General features: G+C 39.8%; 1 protein-coding gene across 2 annotated transcripts in view; it reads right to left on the bottom strand.

Annotated features, from left to right (window-relative positions):
• The window catches only part of zgc:66447 (SLAIN motif-containing protein-like), a 32,562-nt gene extending 15,679 nt beyond the window's left edge, over positions 1–16,883 (bottom strand). The window contains exons 1-3 of one of the 2 annotated variants that reach the window (XM_041196351.1): positions 16,345–16,883; positions 10,314–10,459; positions 2,083–2,232 (exon numbers count right to left, since the gene is read on the bottom strand). In XM_041196351.1, coding sequence (XP_041052285.1) covers positions 2,083–2,232; positions 10,314–10,459; positions 16,345–16,823 — 775 coding nt within the window. In that variant the 5' untranslated portion in view covers positions 16,824–16,883. The remainder of the gene's footprint in view (positions 1–2,082; positions 2,233–10,313; positions 10,460–16,344) is intronic. The other variant, XM_041196352.1, reaches the window with a different exon arrangement.
• Positions 16,884–20,228: the final 3,345 nt, after the last annotated feature.

The following is a 20,228-nucleotide window of genomic DNA, read 5'->3' as shown; positions in this document are numbered from 1 at the left end:
TCTGCCAAATTCCACCAACATGCCTGTCCTTTTGAAGTTCAAGACTATCATTTGACAACACTGCCAATCTTCATATCATCTGCAAATTTTGAAATCGTGCCCTGAACACTACAATCTAGGTCATTAATATATATCAGGAAAAGCAAGGGTCCCAACACTGAACCCTGGGGAACTCCACCACAAACCTTAGACCAATCTGAAAAACAACCATTTATTACTACTGTGTCTTGTCACTCAGCCAATTTCTTATTCAAGTGCCTACTTTCCCTTTTATTGAATGATCTAGAATTTTGCTCAGGAGGTCTGTTGTGTGGCACTATATCAAATGTCTTTTAAAAATCCATATACACCACATCAGTGTTCCCCTTATCAACCCTCTCTGTTTCTCTAATTAACCTTACTCTTTCTTTTACCACCATTTTTTTTTATATGCTCATGAAGACCTTGGGATTCCCTTTTATGTTAGCTGCCAGTCTCTTTTCATGCTCTGTCCTTGCTTTTCTTAGTTTTTTCACTTCCCCTTTGGTCTTTTTATATTCAGCCTGATTCTCCATTGTATTGTCTACCTGACATCTGCCGTACGCACACTTCTTCCTTTTCATCTTCCTCCATCTCTCTCGTCATCCAAAGCGCTCTAGATTTATTTGTCCTACTTCTCCCCTTCAAGTGAATATATCTTGACATAGCATGCAAAACGTTTTCTTTGAAGGTGGCCCAGATTGTTCAGTCACCATTTTTCTGCCAACATTTGATTCCAAATCACTCGACTCAGATGCATTCTCATCCCATCGAAGTTGGCTTCCTCCAATTAATTATCCTAAATATAACTCAATTTGTTTTTAATGCATAGGTCATTGAATGAGAGCAAGCACCATCTATAATTAAAATAGCTAAATGTGAAACACAGCATTCAGTGACTTTTAAATCCAATGTCTAATTTTGATACAACAGATATCCATTACATTCTCATTAGTTCGGTGCATTATATGGTTGAGCACTAAATTACTCAAACAACAAAGGCTCCACATTCAATTCTTAATCTGGAAGTTGACATGACTTAGTTGATCACAAAGCAGAATAGTGATGGAAACAGCATAATTTGCATTAGCACTCAAGGCCAGGGATTCTGTACTTGTTCATTAGCCCACATTCCCTACTGATATTACACGTAGACATCTGGTAACGGACAGGATAAGATTCAGAAATAATGTCTCCCAAGGTCAAACAGCATTGCTGACATTCACCACCTAGGCTCACACTAAACAAATAGTCAGCTGAGGCACTGGGGGACAGCCATAGGACCATACTCTGGCATAAGTGAATGCCTTCAGGAAAGATGAGGAAATAACTTCTGCAGTAACACAGGTCCTCTAATCAACAAGCTTCTGGAAGAAGAAATTATAAGTGCAGAGGCCAAACTAGCTTGCTCGATCATTGTTTGAAGGGAACAGCAGGAAACAATTTTCTGTTGCAAATCAATATTTACATTTAGGTATGTTTTGGAAGGGCATAGTAACAAATGCATCAAATATATAGGAGGCATTGGTTTTTGACAATCATTTTTAATTTAGGAAAAAAAACATTCTCCTTATGGAGGAACTGGCCAATAAATTGATACTAATAATAACTTTGTACATAGCTATTCTGGCAAATTCATTCCATTTAATGTACCTCTGGCAATGTTATCAAAATAAGTTGAATCCCAGTTCATCTAAAGTCCCAACTTCTAACCAATGCTGTTGTAGCCTGCACCTTTAGTTTCTAATTTAAGACTATTTTGAAAGTAATATAATATGCAAAGTAATATAATAATGCAAACTTTGAAAATAATAATTTTCTATTTTGAAAGTAATATAATATGCAAATGTCTTGGGACTAACAGAGTGTGCTTTCATCGAGCCATGCAGCTAAGCAAAAAGCAATGCCCATCATGCATTTATTTTAAAATCTTACACTGATGAAACCTGGAAGAAGCTCCAACAGAACATGCATCAGTCTGTACAAAGTTTAAAAAAAAGCATTGTTAACAGTTTAAAATACTTTATAAAATTTGCACGTCATTAATGGACAGGTGTACCATACCTGAACTGCCATGGGTTAGTACTGGTTTAGTAGACGTTTTGAGGAAACCAGGAGAGTTTAAGAGATTGCTACACGAAGTGACATCTGTATTGGAGCTATAAGCACAGGCAGAAGAAAACGGAGTGCAATAGATGTTTCTCCATCTGTTGGCTAGAATGGAAAATCAGAAATGCATGCACAGTTAGACACAAATGCAACAGGCATGAGGGTTGCATTGACATTGTGCTTCAAAAAGTAACCTGGCTCTGATTCAGATCTACATTTAGGTTACTGTGGAGGCACTCACACTGCCTCTATGCTGCAATGAGTCAGTTCATGGCTGATATGGCAGGCTATGCTTGGATGAAAAACCTAATGTTGCTCCTTACCTCCAATTTAAAGAGATACTGGTCAGAATTGATTGTCAGAAGGAGGTGGATTAACTCCACCCAGATCATCACTCAATGGAAACACTGAAGCAACAAAACAAAATCTATCACATCACACCAAGTAACATACTTATAGAAGCTATAGCCTATGGACCACTGGAAATGTGCCAACCATTTATATTGGTGCAAATTCAGATTGGCTGAAATGGTAGCACTCTTAAAAGACTGCAAGCTCAAATCCCACTCCAAGACTTTAGTACATAATCTAAACTGACATTAGTGCAACATGAAGGAAACATGTTGGCGTTCTGTCCAAGCAATGCATTATTTGATTGTGCCGGAGGACATTAAAAACCCTTTAGTACCATTTGAAGACCAGCTAGTCCTCCTGACATCCTGGCCAACAGTATTGCTTCAAATCAGCAATAATAATAAATTAATTGGTCATATTTCTACTTGCAGCTATTGTAGAAGCCCAGAATATGACACATTCACCTGTTTGATAGACATTGCTACAAAAGTAATTCAAAGCACTTTAGAACATTTATGAAAGATTTAGCAAGGTGCAAGTTTTCCTTTATGTAAAGAGCAGTCTACTTTATTTGTCTTTAAATAAAGGTGATTGCACTCTGCTGCCTATGTACCAAATTAATGTAATTCCAATTCAACCTAAGTAGTCTTGCAGTGGTTCAAACACTAAAGTTATAACTCATCCAAAAACTGATGCTGAACAAGTAGTTTGACAACACACAGGCAGTTGAGGAATTGAGCGTTGGAGGTGCATACCAAAGCAAAAAACTTTTTTTTTTGCATTACTCAGTGGTTAATTTTTCTTGTACTAGAGCACTAATCTGGTCAGCTCTCTCACAGGTTGTATTATGCCACACAAGTCTTCTAAACATACACACAATTAGTGAAATAAATTTGATCTTTGAAGCTTTAACATAGAATTCACCCATCCATTTAAACCAATATGGGAAACTGCACAATTTAAAATCCAGCTAGGTTTTTTCCAAAAATGAAATTACTGGCTTTGTTTAAAAATTGACAATAACCCCACACACTTGGATATACAACATTAAAGGTAGATATAAAAACTATGTGAAACACACCTAGCTCTTTGCTATACCAAGGCATTTTCACAAAATTTGACAGTATTGCTTGGGAACCTTTCCTGCAAATAGTGGTACAAGAGAAATTTTGTGAAAGAAAAATACCCTGCCAGCTTCTTCAAGTATACCGTTTAGATGACAGTAACCCCTACCCACCATCAAAACTATTGTAGAATACACAAATAAATAAATAAATCCCCCATTGCTCTCAATATATTGAACCCAAATAGTGAACCAGTACTTCATTTTGCCTTGTTCAAATAATATCTTTGTACTCTTCTCTTTTTCTGGGTGATTGATATCCCCTCCATTTCTATTTGTTCTTAGCAACATTCCATCTGAAACACAATTTAATGGCAAAGGATAACAAAAGCATACTATGGATTAACCAAAATGCTAGTTTTTAGCTAATGAAGATTGTTATCCTGCGAAAGTAATATTCACTTAATCAAACACAATTAAGAAAATGCATACAGGCATTTGTTTCATCAGGAAAACAGTTCTTCAAGCTGGGGCTCTAACAATTTGGAAACTTCATTTCAGACTATAAACTTACTTGGGTCACAGCTGCCTTTTTCGGACACAAGGTTTCTGAAAGTGAAGAAAAGAGTTCAAGTATAAACAAAATTAAAAAATGTTGGAAATACCCAGGTCAGGCAGCATCTGTGGAATCAGAAACAAGGGTTAACAATTAACTGGTGTTCTGATCGAAAGTAGTCGACCTGAATCATTAACTCTGTCCCTTCGTCAACAGATGCTGCCTGACCTGAGTATTTCCAACACTTTGTTTTTATTTTCGATCTCTAGCAGTATTTTGCTTTTCTTAGAAGTTGTTCAAGTAGCTGTCTATGCACTAGGTAGTTTGGCACTCATAGCCAATCTGAGTTACAAGAAGCAGAGGCTGGAATAAGTTTTGGGAATGAGGCTGTTGCCAAAGTTGATTCGTGTGATTTCAGGATCTTTCAATCTTATTCTGAGTATTTTCAATATTTGAGCATTCACAGCCCTCTGCAGTAGATGATCCCCAAGATTCACAACCCTGAGTGAAGAAATTTCTCATCAGTCCTTATTGATCAACTCCATGATCCCTAGTTCTAGACTCTCTGGCCAGGAAGAACAGTGGGATGACAGCCTCTCAGCATATACCCTGTCAAGCCTCCTCAGAATCTTTTTTCAGTGAGATAACTTTTCATTCTTCTAAACTCATAAGTATAGGTTCATTCTACTTAATCTCATTCCAGGAATCAGTCTTGACTCTTTTTTGCATCCCATCCAAGGCAAGTGCATACTCCCTTACCTGCAGACAGCAAAATTGAACACAGTACTCCATGTTTGATTAGATGTTCTGAAAATATGTTTTAAGGAGGTAGGTGTTGCTGTGCCCCTAATTGACCAATTAAGAGCAAACACCCATTTCCACCCAAACAAAACCTCCCTTTACTTGTGGCAATAATAGGGACCAATGTCCAAGAAACCACAGGAAGTTTGGAAAAATCACTGCCTGATGCATCAATATCTTGTAATTTGAGAGAGGGTAATATGGAATTTAATCTGAACCGATTACATTGGATATGTAATGCCAATTCTCAGGAAGAATATTAAATGGAGACTTGTTCCTCAATGGCACAGATCCCTGTTAAATCTTCCCCAAAATAACCCAAAAGTGCATGCAGAAATACTAACCAGAAGGCAATAGCATCAAGAATGCCAAGAACTAGGAGCCAGTTTTCTAGTCAGTGTCATATGGCCCTCATCTGCACAGTTCACATACAGGATTGCCATTACTTGGTTTCACTAGCATCTCTTCCACCTAAGAACCAGTAATTCTTAATAATGAAGTCATAGTTATGGTCAGTTTCCCGATTTCAGTCTTTTTGTAAAGTGATTTGAGCTTAAGTCATAATTTAGTCCTACATTACAATTATTTCAGGTAAGATTCAGTCACATTGTACCATCACTCAACCAAACAAGAGCTACAGAAAACTAGCAATGTGGTGCTGTGATAGTTTGTACTTTGAAACCCTGTGTCACCACAGCTTTATTGGTTCACCTTTATCATCTGTGCTATATGTTAGCATAAGAAGTCAATGCAAAAAACATTTAAAGATAAGCTTAATCTGAAGAGAAGTCTGTCGTTAAAATTTGTAGCCTGATGCTTACAAAATATATTTCCTTTATATATTCTATATCATACTTCATGTATTTCCAGCTTTTGGGTTTACTTATTTCACTCTATACATGCTACAAAAATCAGATAGAAAGTCATATTTATAGATAGTACATTCTAGCACAAATATTGCATATTTGGTAACTAAATCTAATGACCTGGTCACCCAGCAAAGGTCCTGGTCCATTCGCTTTCTATCTGAAATACAAACTACAATTTTTTCCCCACTACAGATAATAAAAAATGCACATGGCAACATCCTGGATATAGTAGCACATGTCATTTAAACTCTTTTCAATACATGAAATGGTGCTCGTACCACACAACTTTGAAAATATATTTTGTTCATTACCAAATCAAATTTCATTATCTACACATTGTTTTGTTTTGAAATTTTCTTTGTAATTTACTTTTGCTCAGACTATGCATATCCAAAGCTCAAATTTTCTGCATTGGATACTTCCATTCCTGGCCAAAATTGCCCTCTTCCAGTTGTTTTGAATATTCTTTAGATACATTTACAACAGAGACACATATGCTAAGGCTCCTAAACCAGTGGTTTAAGTTCAGCCTAAAATAATCAGACATCTCCCCCTGCCAGATGCTTCATTCAAAAAAAAGTAGACATTCACACCTTGAGTGCACATTGCAGACAGTATGCCATAATTTTCTGCCCACAAACAGACCAAAACATTGCAGACAGCATTCCTATACTTTTCCAGTGTGCAATGGTCAAGACTCTTAATGACCAAAACATATTCAAAATGTAGGCAACCCAAAAAGGTTTAAAAAGCCCACATTGTCATCTAACTCAAATGAAGCAAAGTGCTCCCCACACAATTTTCACATTACAGTCAACCACAATAAAAGGACTTAGTTACAACCAAATCATAACCTTTATGTATGGCTCTGGAATTCACCATAGCCTTCTCTTTTGATCAGTACAGATGGAAAATTGCAAGCCCACAATTCTGAAAATGGAAATTCAGTCAAAGCAGCACATCTTACAGGCAAACAGAACATTTGTATACTCAAATTCAATTAGATCAGTAACCACAGAATCCATTATCTTCACAATATTTGAGACAGGATTAGGTCTTCTTATCAGAAACATCTGCGAAAGGAAATTGCAAATATTAAATCTTTTATTATAGGTCCTTTTAATAGTAGAAATATGAAGCCCAAATAAGGTAACCAACCTTATGTGCTTAACTAACTTGACTGGGCTTTTTGATGAGATAACAGGGAAGGTTCAGGAGAGTAATGTGGCTGATGAACTTCCAAAAGGATCAAATAGATTTGCCAAAGTTGAAGCCCATATAATAAAAAAGGACAGACACTAAGTGACAAGAAACAATAGCGTTGAATGGTTGTTTTTTTTCCAGGATGGATGAAGTTATAGAGAGGTGCTCCACAAGGGTCAGTAATTGGACCAATGCTTTGCATTATTTATATTAATCATTTGAACAGGGCACAATTTCAATATATTTGTTCATGGGATGTGGGCTCAACTCTGGACACTACAGCACTCTGTTAGTTTTAATTTGCTATCCTGGAATTTACCTGTTAATTTCTAATCTATTTTTTAATCTGTTAACCAATCCTCAATCCATGCTAATATATTACTCCCTCTCTCTCATGAGCCCTAATCTTGTGCAACAGCTTACGTAACACCAAATGCCATTACCATGTGCTTAACAGATTCTAGTATTTTCATTAGTAGCTGCAATGGCTTCTCTTCCTGATCCCACACCATTACCTTTGGTATCTCTTGACCCCCTCCTATTTCTTATTTACATGCTACCTTTGGCAACATCATCCGAAGGCACAGCATTAATTTTCACATGCACACTGATGATATCCAGCTCTCTCTTATCAACACCTCTGCTATTGCCAAATAATCAGACTGCTTATTTGACATCCAGTACTGGATGAGCAGAAATTTCCTCCAATTAAATATTGGGAAGGCTGAAGCAAATGTTTTCAGTCCCAGGTCCAAACTCTGTTCCCTAGCTACGGACTTCATCCCTCTTGCTGGCAATAGTCTAAGATTAAACTAGTCTGTTCACAATACTTGGGTGTCACATTTGGTCCTGAGTTGACTTCTGACCTCATAGTTGTGCCACCACCAAGATCGCCCATTTCAGTTTCTGCAATATTCTGAAAACCCAACTTTCCCCCATCTCATCTCACCTGCTGCTGAAACCCTCATGCATGCTTTTATTAGCTCTAGACTCAAATATTCCATGGTATTCCTGGCTGGTCTCCCATTCCTGACTGTGCTTGGTGATCTACATTTGCTCCTGGTCAACAATGGCTTAATTTTAAAATTCTCATCCATGCTTTCAAATCCCACCATAGCCTTGCCCTCTCCCTATGTGTAATTCCCTCTAACCCCAAAACATTCCAAGATAAGCGCACGCCTTTAAATCTGACATCTTGTGTACTCTCAATTAGAATACCTCCATTGTGGCCATGTCTTCAATTGCCCAGGCTTCATGCTCTAGAATACTATCCATACACCCCTCTGCCTCCCTCTCCTCCATCAAGGCCCACCTCTTTGACCTAATATTTCCTTACGTGGCTCGGTGTCATACTTTGTTTTATAATGCTTTGTGTAGCACCTTGGAATATTTTATTGTGCTAAAAGTGCTATACAAATATATGTTGTTGTTGTTCTGATGCCAATAGCTCCCCATCTTCCGTCTCCCTTCTTTCTAGAAAATCTATCTGAAATCACCCAATGGATAGTTTAATTGGAGAAAAATCACCTGAGTCATAGAAGTTGTTGAGGTGAAAAAGCACTGGATGAGGATAAGCAGTGAAATACATTGAGTCTCTTTTTTTAAAAAAAATTCATGCATGGATGTGGGCATCACTGGCTGGGCCAGCATTTATTGCCCATCCCTAAATGACCTTGTTCAGAGAGCATTTATGAGTCAACCACATTGCTGTGGGTCTGGAGTCACCTGAAGGCCCGACCAGGTAAGGCCAGCAGATTTCCTTCCCTAAAGAACATTAGTGAACCAGATGGGTTTTTTTTTAAACAACAATCGACAATGGTTTCACAGTCATCATTAAACTTTTTCATTACAGATTTTTACTGAATTTTATTGAATTCTTGCGTTTACATTCTTCATAAAACTTAATGAAGGAGGGTAGTCATTTTCAAATATGCCACCCTACTGTTTAGCTTGGTATGAAATGCAATTGCTTGGTGATAATTGGTAAAGAAAAATTCTTGTCCCAGAAATAGAAAGACAGGATTGCATTTATACAGTGCATGTCATGACCACCTACGGAACAGAATCAAAGTGCTTTACAGTTAATGAGGTACATTTTGAAGTGTAGTCACTTCATTATATCTATAATTTTAATTCATTGACAATTTTATCATGGCCAACGCACTTATTTATTTATTACTTTATTTCATGCATTGGTTTTGAATCATCAGGACTCCCAAAAGACCAAGACCAGAATAATTTCATGCATTCATAACGTAACTGAAGGTTTCTGAAGACATTCATGTCAACTTTGCTAAGTTAATAGCATTCTTGCTGTTAAATCAGATGATGATGGGTTCAAGCTCCACTCCAGGAAATTGACTAGGCTGACTCTTCAGTGCAGTACTGAAGTAGTGCTGTATTGAAGGCCCCTACCTTCTCCAGCTATCTGCTCCTGTGGAGACAAGAAATCCCAGGATTTCTACCAGGATACTACCAATTTCTCATTTGTTGTGAAGTAGGATTTGGTTGTGCACAGTTGGCTCCCAACTGCTCCAAAATTTAATTCTAACCACCTAAAGATTATTTTCTTAATAGGGAGAAACTAGGAGTTGTAGAGGAGCATGGGGAATTAGATATTTATGTACAAAAATTAAAAGTGTTACATCCTAGTTAGCATAAAATTAAACAGAACTCAAAGAAGTAAACTCATTAAAAAGTTGCATCTGCTAAAGACTTATATCAGAAACTTCAAAGCAAGCAGAATCATTCCTGAGACCGCACAAGGCACAATGCTAATGTGGGAATGTTTTAAAATTGACTCCATGTACTCAAAAAAACTGAGGAAGATATGTTACCTTTCCACTAAATATACACTGTGGTCACTAAACTTTACTAACAATTGTACAAGTTAACTGTGAACCTTTTAAAGACTCAATGCGTGAGAAAGAATGGCTAGATGAAGTAAATTGACTTGCAAAAAGAAATTATTAGACAGCCTAGAACAGACTTTTTCATGGTTAAGATAAAGCAGTCAAGAAGTTATCATCTACAAATAGTTTAGTCAAAAACATCTTTAAAAAGGACTTGCCATTTAAGATTTTACTAAATGACAATTCAGATACTCTCCTACATTTGATATTTTGTCAACCTGCCAATTACAGGGAACCATAAAGCCAGAGCTGTTGCCACTCAGGAGACTAAACATAAGTCTTAATGACAATTTCTCCTCTAAGAACTGCAGATCCATCTAGAAATACATAACTTTCTACCATTTGTTAAATGGATTGTTAAAAGATAAAATACTTCTGTGTACGTCACTTTCAACGCATGATTAATCTAGATTGCACATACAACTTACCTTGATCAAGTCTACAAATGAGACTGCGGCAGGCAGCTTCAGTCTCTGGGCTAGGATGATCAAGCACCTGTCTGCACCATTTCAGAGGGTTTTGTGTCTTCTGATCGGTGTCTGTTGCCACTGTCTTCTTTGGTGAAACATACAACCTTTTTTAAAAAAAGCAGATAATGAAAGCTTCTTCCCCAGAGGGAAAACTTCAGAACAACTTGCATTAAGTGTGGGCAGCAGGAACGTACAAGAATAATCATCGAATTTATCTTAAACCCCAATATCCTGATGTCTCTACCAATATAGTTTATCTCACTAATATTGATCCATCTTAACCTTTTTTGACTGCACAATTGGCAATTTAAGACCTGGTGCTTTGTAGATTAACTAAAAATATCAGTGACTTTTCAATTTCTGACACCAGTAGGTTGTGGAAAATTTCAAAATGCTTTAAGCTTTTAAAGTTTGCCAAATGACTTTGTTTGTAACAGTGCAATGTCAACAGGAATATGTTAAGAGACAATGCTCATTGTCTAAATCTACAATAGATGGTTAGTCTACATTCCAGAACTATAAATCGAGGAACCTATCCTGAATTCTTGCCAAAGTTCTTTGGAAAAAGTGTGTTTCAAGGAGATTAGAACATATGTAGTCTAACGACCTACATTACATTAGGGTTTGAAGCGCATTGAGACTAGTTAATAGTGGTTTAACCCTATGAGTTAAAACAGCAGTGGGGTCATCAATGCTCACTGTTATAATGGAGTAAATTAGACAGGAACTTCAAGTATATGAGAACAGTTAAACACCAAAATCCAAGTTATTCTTCACCTCCATTGGATAGAGAATAATAGTAGTTTACCAATAGACTCTGCAATGAAATTAACGTAAAGGCATGACATCGTGGTACTTACCCACTAGTTACAGCAGAAAAAAGGTTAGGGTTGGCACATACATGTTTAAGTGAATTTTTAATAGCATGATCAGTCATAAATACTGCTGAACATTTCCGGCCCTGAAAATTTCATTTTACAAGTGTGGAGTCTCATTCTTTTAAAACCTTCCACACTAATTAGATTTTCAATTTTTTTCTGCTTTTTCTGTCTTCTCTCTCTCTCAATCCCATCTTTCTTTCTCAATATTTATTTTGCTCTCTGAGCATGATTTAAATCTAACTTGTATTTGTTGCTTTACATTTCATGTTTTGGATTTTGTCCAATTCATTGAGGATTCTTCAATTTGATTGGTTAAAGAGCATCATTGTTTCCTGCCCTTCTCATTTGCCACAGATCCTGTGGAGGATGCTGCCCAATGAAAGCAAGTCTATGTTCAAAACCCCATGGATAAACTGTGGGCAGCTGTCAGAGTAGCGAACCACGAGTGCTCCTTCGCCGCTAATCACAAAATGCAGGCCAATATTGCAGCCATGTATAATATCACGAAAGAAAACAAACTTTAACATACTTCAAATACCCCCGAAAATTGCAAAGTACTTCACAGCTAAAGAGTTCCTTTTGATGAATAGACACCAGTTTTTTTTTAAGAAAGTAAATTCAGTCACCAACTTGTACACAATATGTCCAATTAACAACTAGGTGATAAAATGACAAGATAATAACATGCTTTGGAGGGGCTATTCATCCAATTCCAGAGTATGCAAGCTGTGTATGGGATCCTTATATGATCCTTATGGGAGTTCTGAAGAAGAGTCATCTGGACTCAAAACATTAACTCTGTCTTTCTCTCCACAGATGCTGTCAGACCTGAGTTTTTCCAGCAATTTTTGTTTTTGTTTCAGATTTCTAGCATCTGCAGTATTTTGCTTTTATCCTTATGTGTTGAGAGATATAAATAAGATTGAAGCGATCCAAAGTGGTGCTGCACAAAGTAAGAGAAACACACCAGTGTCACGTCGTTGATCAAAAATGTGGAATAGGAATTACGAGAGCAAAGGAAGGAGAAAAATAGACTGACCATGTTCTAAATGATATGGAACAAACTGGTGGAAATTGACACATCAAGTACCTGATGCCCTCTAGCAATGACAAAACAGAAGGTAGTCATCAATACAAAACTACAAAGACCACCCACTTCCAAGTCAGTGTATCAACAAACTTTCTTCCAAGCTTAATCCACAATGGAATAAGCTACCAAAGGAAATAGTAACAGCCCCATCACTTGAAATCTTCAAGACCCATCTTTAGCTTATCTCCATTTAAGTTTTCATTATCAGGTCTAGTTTCAGCAGGTCATGTCTGGTTTAGCTAGCACTACCCATGTAAATATTGGTGGAATACGAATATTAGTCTGAGATGCCAACACAACTAAAGCAGAAGGATAAATGTTGAAATAAAAACAGAAAGTACTGGGAAAACATAGCAGGTCTGGCAGCACCATGGAGGGAAAAACAAAGTTAACATTTTGAGTTCTGTCAAGGAACTACATATTTTTCCTAATATTACTGTGGGATACTTTAAAGTAGGCTTATGTTTGGCTGTGTGTGTGAGTATGTAAATGGGGGGTGGGGTAGTGGTTGTGTGTGTGTTTGTGTGGTGCTAATTTAATTAAACTAGAGGCTACTAGACTGCAAGGTTTAAAGTAGCAAAGGAGTTAGGTGTAAAGCAGGCATTTGAAATGGAGACGAGTAAATTAGGTTGAGGTCCTAGCAGAGATGGTGTGAATGAGATTTGCATTTTTAGATAAGTGAGAAAGGTGTTTAATTTTCAAAAGGGGCATGGAATATGTTTACAACTGGCAAGATAAAAAAGGCAAGGTCATTACATTGATTTTTCCCAAAAGTGCTGGCCATAATGATGAAAGATTTTTTTATATTCTGGGAAGACAAATGGAAGCAATGGGATTTGCAAATCAAAACAGATAAAATATATTTAAACAAGGACAGAAGGCTGTGTGTGTGTGTGTGGCTGAGATAGATCTTGAAAGGTGACTGTGTGAAACACACTTGGGGTAAAAACCTCTAGCCACCCTGCAGAGGTTTGCTGTTCCTGTGACCAAAGTTGTGTTTTAAGTCTATGAAATTCCATTGTCCAGTGGGTGCTTGTGGTAATATTGCTGGACTACTAGGACCGTTGCCTTAAAGGTGGTGTGTCGTTGGGAGCCTGATTAAGTAGAAATTTTGGGAACTGTTATAACTGTGTAAATGTAATCTGGTGTGTTTAAATTTGTTGTTCTTTTGTTAATAAATGGTTTAATTTAATCTTTAAAACCTCTAAAGGTGGTAATGGACTCATTACTTCTGGCTTCAGTGCACAAGCCTTCTAGTAATAAATACAAATTGCAAAATTGTTGCGATAGTGTGACCAAGTTTCCCTTGTGGATTTGGTCAGCCTGGCAAATGCCACCTGCCGTACCATAACAGTCTAATATGTCTCTTTGGAATTGGACAAATGTTGAACAAGATACTGGGAGATTTCTGTGCTTTTGAAAATAAGTGCCAAACTATTTTACATGCTATTTAAACAAGCATACATGGCTTCAATTTTACATCTTAGCTACAACACAGACACCCAACATACTGGCCCAGATTTTGCAGTCAGTGGTGGAACGGGAGTGCACATTTTTATGATGGCGCTTTCAGACCTGCCCTGACTCCAACCTGAATCCAGCATGAGGTAGGAGTTCGAGTGGTGAAACACAATTGCAACAAAGCCAGACACCCTTTATTGTCATACCCCTTGAGGGGTCTTTCTTAGGTACCAGCTACACCCCCCACCAACTCTGCACTCCCAGTGCTTATCTCCTACAAGACAATGCTGACCATTCTGCACCCCACCCCAGAGAGAGTGTTCAATCCTGCAACCATTCTGATAATGCTCAACTCCCTAGCTCCCTGCCCCTCTCCAGATAATGCCCAACCCTCCTACCAACAACAAAAATCAGGAATGGTAATCATTGTCAACCCAAGTTCTACGTCTGTGATTAAGCAGGAGTATCCTGTGTTAAATTTCTGAGTAAATTCCAGGTATCAAGCCCAATTCTCTGACACCAAGATCAGCATTAGAGACATTCTCATAGGGGCCCAGACAGTGCAATTCTGCCCTTCGGAATTTGAAACTTCCCAGGTAAATATTGAACGTGTACAGGTCAGCAGACTTCCTCCGGATCCCAACACACAACAGCAGCAAACGTCTTAACATTCACTGCTGCTGCCATTGGAAGGTCCAAGCTATTACTTCTTCGGTATTGTATGAAGCATCACCTAGATTTCATGCTCATGGCCTGGAGTAAGGCTCGAATTCCCAATCTTCTGAATTGGACAAATGTCATATCTGAGCTAAGCTAATAATTAGGAGATCCTAATTGCACTTTATTAGCAGCTCACCTTTGACATCTACATTTGGTGGATTATCTCTTCCAGTAAATTGTCATATTTTCTATTGAAAAGCACTTGATTGTTTTTCCTATCTTTTACCTCCTCCCAATTCCTCTCATCACCACTTCACCCTCAGAAAAACACTACAGTTCTGTACAATAATTATAGTCTGCACAATCGTGTTTGAATAACAGAGCAGCCAACTGTAGGACAATCCCACTTACAAAAGGAATCTCTAGCAAGAAAAGCAGGCAGGCCGTAACTACCAAGACACTCATCACGCTCTTTCACAAGCGCCAACCTCAACTGCCCTATCCTCTCTTCTCACCATTTTTACCCAACATGCCTGTGGGACAACTTCACCAACTGCCTTAACCCACTCACCCAACCCACACTGCCACCTTGGACTGCCAGCTCACCCAAGCCACCAATGCCATCTTGAACTTCTAGCAAACCAACAATCACCACCCTACATCACACCTCCCTCTAGAATGCTCGCTCATTTGTGAACAAGACCAATCAGCCCTCTCAGGTCATTTTAAAGAGCAAGGGAGTTCAACCCAGTATCCTGTTCAATATTGATCGATCAACTTCCACCGAAAAACAATTCGGATCATTTATTGTACAGCTGTTTATGGAACTTCTGCACAAATTGGTTGCCATAGCTCCCTTCACAACGGTCACTACACTTCAAAAGAACTTCATGGTCTGAAGCATTTAGAGAAGTTCCAACAACCCTGAGAACTGCACATGTTTTAACTATTGCCTCTCACACACCCCAATTTCCTTCAATACTCAATTTGTGACTGTGCCTTCAACTGTCTACATTCCAAGTTATAGAAATCCCTTCCCAATACACTTCACATCTCTCTCTCTCCCCACAAGATATTCTCCTAAACCATGTTTTTGGGCACTTTTTAGTATCTGTCTGATCCCACCCTGAGAGGTACCTTCTGGTGTTACCGTGTTAATGCTTTAAATGCAAGTTGTTGTACCCCAGCAGCAATTTACTGCCCGTTAGTCTAATCTTAATTTCAATTTTAGTTCTAAACCCCTTTACTCAAATCAAATTAACAGATTACACCAACATTTTAGCAAGTAGCTGCATCCCAAGTTTAAACATAGGGAAGGGAAAAGAAACTTGCCTTCCTTGGAAGGGGCCTTTTGGAACTAATCTTTCTGATGATCGACTGCCTAATGAATTAGAACTTATTTAGCAAACTTCTTCCATAATGTTATACTTAAACACAATTCATGAATTTAAAATTACTATCATATATTACACCGCCGCCAAGATTAGCATAATAACCTTCCCGCCAATATTTCAGAATTAAAATATATTTGCCTTATAAAGGCCAATTTACGCTTTTTTATTAAACGTCAAAATCTACAACCGGATTAAAACATTAAGAACAACGAGGGAACAAATTATCTTTTACCTACTTAACGGGAAAATAATGTGGGAAGTTTGAAGTCAAATGAATCAAGGCAACTCCAAATATTTGATTACCGCAATTCTGTTGCCGAAGGAATGCACTTTGACAGTTAATGTCCTAAAACAGATCGGGGTGGAGGGGGGTAGATGCTGCATCAGTCGAACAGCAACTTTCCTGAATTTGACAACATGAAATTTATGAGACAGTTTAAAACGTCGGGAGAGTAGTGCGAGCTACAGACTGGCTAGTACAGCCATGTACCGACAGCACTTACCAGCTGTCCTCCTCCACGGTGCCAAGGTCCGGCTCCAGCTCCAGGACATCCTCCTCCAGGTAAGCAGGCGGCGGCAGCTGCTCTTCAATCTCCTGCTCGGAGCAGCACCGAGTGACACCCGAGAAGACGCTGCCCGGTATCTCCGCTTTCCAACTGCTCAACAGCACCTCACAGTCGGTCAGGAGCGGGTGGCTGGGGCTCAGCTCCACACCCGGGATGTCGCCCGCACACTCGCTCAGGGCTCCGTTAGCCGGTGGTGGTAACCCATCCCCGCCGAGCCCCTTCCCCCTCCCTCCGCGGCCGCTTCGACACCGGAGCTGCTCATTCTGCAGTTCCAGCTTTTTGACCAAATCCTGCAGCTTTTTCACCTCCTTGTCTGCATCGGGCAGCGGCGTCACGATGGCGACAGCACACCCAGGGCCGGCTGATGCCCCGGGATCGGTTCCCCCCTCGGACTCGGCTGCGTTTGGTCCCACCATTTGTTGGAGTCGATACCCCTCACGGTCCAACCGCCCACAACCCTCTCGCCACCATCTTAGATAAAGGCAACCTCTGACCCCCTCCCGCCCCTGACATGCGCAGAGCCTGGGTGTACCTGTTGCGACTGCGCAGTCCACGCCGACTGGGTTTGGCGCCAAATCGGTCCAGAGTTTCAAAAAATGAATGAGTGTCGGAAACAGCCAATCAGGAAACGTGGAAGGTGATACTGCGCTGTCGCCAATTTACTACATGTACGGCCTGACACGCAATTGCTGGAAACAAAACAATGCTGAGAAGACATAGCGGGTCATCCATCCAGGGAAACAAACTGACAAGTTTACGATTTTAACATGGAGCTTTCTTCAGAACTATCGGTTACTGAACAGCCTTGCACAATCGGTGATACACTGCTCAACCTACTAACAGAATCACAGAATGCAGAAGAGGCCCTTCGGTCCATCGAGTCTGCACGACACCTAAGAAACACCTGACGTTTCGAGTCCTCATGACATCTTCCACAGTTCTGTGGAAGGGTCATGAGGACTCGAAACGTCAACTCTTTTCTTCTCCGCCGATGCTGCCAGACCTGCTGAGTTTTTCCAGGAAATTCTGTTTTTGTTTTGGATTTCCAGCATCCGCAGTTTTTTGTTTTTATCTCTGAGAAACACCTGACCTACTTACCTAAATCCCATTTATCAGCACTTGGCCCATAGCCTTGAACGTTGTGATGTGCCAAGTGCTCATCCAGGCATTTTTTCAAGGATGTGAGGCAACCCGCCTCCACCACCCTCCCAGGTAGCACATTCCAGACCGTCACCACCCTCTGGGTAAAAAGGTTTTTCCGCACATCCCCCTAAACGTCCTGCCCCTCACCTTGAACTTGTGTCCCCTCATGACTGACCCTTCAACTAAGGGAAACAGCTGCTGCCTATCCACACCCCTCATAATCTTCTATACTTCAGTCTTCTCTGCTCCAATGAAAACAACCCAAGTCTATCCAACCTCTCTTCATTAACTAAATGTTTCATCCCAGGCAACATCCTGGTGAATCTCCTCTGCACCCCCTCCAGTGCAACGTCAGAGACAAACGGACAACCCGTATTTTACTGCTCATTTTTCAATTAATATTCCAATAGCTGAACAGGTTCGTTGACGATGGCCACCTGAAAAGATTGCTGAGGATAATGTGGTAGTTGTTGCAAATATGGACTTTCAGAAGAAGTTTTACTAATGTATCACAGAAATTTGAAACCAAAATTAAAGGGGCATTGGTTGTGTGGAAACCAAGTTGGCCAAGGAGCAGAGAGTACAGAATATTGGTTACATAGGCTGCACAGAACACAGCATCAGCCCACCTAGTCTATGCCAGCACTTATGCTCCACTTGAGCCACCCGCCAACATTCCGCATTTAAAGATTCTTTCCCACTCACATGTTTGTCTAGCTTCCCCTTAAATGCTTCTTTACTATTTGCTTCAACCACTCCATGTGGTAGTGAGTTCCACATTCTCACCATTCTTTGGTAAAGAAGTTTCTTCTGATTTGCCTATTGGGTTTCTTGGTGATGATTTGCATTGATAGCCACCTGTCATGCTCTTCCCCACAAGAGGAAACATTTGCTGATCTGTTCACTGATTCACTCTATCAACACCTTTCATAATTTTAAAGGCATGTCATCACTCGGCCAACTTTTTTTAAAAAGACTGTGCCTGTCCATCATTTTGTGCGTATTTTTGGTTTCATCCTTGTAAATTCCTGCACCCTCTCCAGTGTCTCTATCTCCTTTTTATAATAACACAGAATCACAGTGCAAAGGAGGCCCTTCAGCCCATCGAGTCTGCACCGACACGTGAGAAACACCTGACCTACCTACCTACCTAATCCCATTTACCAGCACTTGGCCCATAGCCTTGAATGTTATGACGTGCCATGCTCATCCAGCTACTTTTTAAAGGATGTGAGGCAACCCACCTCCAGCACCCTCCTAGGCAGTGCATTCCAGACGGTCACCACCCTCTGGGTAAAAAAGTTTTTCCTCACATTTCCCCTAAACCTCCTGCCCCTCAACTTGAACTTATGCCCCCTTGTGACTGACCCTTCAACTAAGGGGAACAGCTGCTCCCAATCCACCCTATCCATGCCCCTCATTATCTTATACACCTCAATCAGGTTGCCCCTCAGTCTTCTCTGCTCCAACGAAAACAACTCAAGTCTATCCAACCTCTCTTCATAACTTAAATGTTTTATCCCAGGCAACATCCTGGTGAATCTCCTCTGCACCCCCTCCAATGCAATCACATCCTTCCTATAATGTGGTGACCAGAACTGCATACAGTACTCCAGCTGTGGCCTCACCAAGGTTCTATACAACTCCAACATGACCTCCCTACTTTTGTAATCTATGCCTCAATTGATAAAGGCAAGTGTCCCATATGCCTTTTTCACCAGCCAACTAACATGCCCCACCGCCTTTAGAGATCTATGGACACACACCAAGATCCCTTTGTTCCTCAGAACTTCCTAGTGCCATGCCGTTCATTGAATACTTCCTTGTCAAATTACTCCTTCCAAAGTGTATCACCTCACACTTTTCAGGGTTAAATTCCATTTGCCACTTATCTGCCCATTTGACCATCCTGTCTATATCTTCCTGTAGCCCAAGACACTCAACCGCACTGTTAACCATCGGCCAATCTTTGTGTCATCCACAAACTTACAAATCCTACCCCCCACTTAATAATCTATGTCGTTTATATAAATGACGAATAATAGGGGACCCAGCACAGATCCCTGTGGTACGCTACTGGACACTGGCTTCCAATCACTAAAGTATCCTTCTGTCATCACCCTCTGCCTCCTACAACTAAGCCAATTTTGAATCCTCCTTATCAAATTATCCTGTATCCCATGTGCCTTTGCCATCTTTATAAGTCTCCCATGTGGGACCTTGTCAAAGGCTTTGCTGACATCCATATAACCAACATCAACTGCACTACCCTCATCTACACACCTGGTCACCTCCTCAAAAAATTCAATCAAGTTTGTTAGGCATGACCTATGCTGACTATCCCTGATCAAATCTTGCCTCTCCATGTGGAGATAGATTCTCTCCTTCAGAAATTTCTCCAATAGTTTCCCTACCACGATGGCGAATGGACCTGCACACAATGCTCTAAATGTGGTCTAACCAAGGTTTGGTTCAGGTTTAGTCTAACTTCCCTACTATAGAAGTAAAACCTATAACTTGGTTTGCTTTTTTATGGCCTTGCTAACCCATCATCTAACTTTTAGTGATTGGTTTATTTATATTCCAAGATCCCTTTATTCTTCTGCCCCAGCTATACTCATGACTTCCAAGTAATAGGTCACCCAAGTAATAGGTCTCTACTCTTCCTACCAACATAT

The sequence above is a fragment of the Carcharodon carcharias genome, chromosome 9 (assembly GCF_017639515.1).
Source record: "Carcharodon carcharias isolate sCarCar2 chromosome 9, sCarCar2.pri, whole genome shotgun sequence".
In the NCBI taxonomy this organism is placed as follows: domain Eukaryota; kingdom Metazoa; phylum Chordata; class Chondrichthyes; order Lamniformes; family Lamnidae; genus Carcharodon; species Carcharodon carcharias.
The sequence above is the reverse complement of the archived record's forward strand: the minus strand, read 5'-3'. Positions and strand labels throughout refer to the sequence as shown.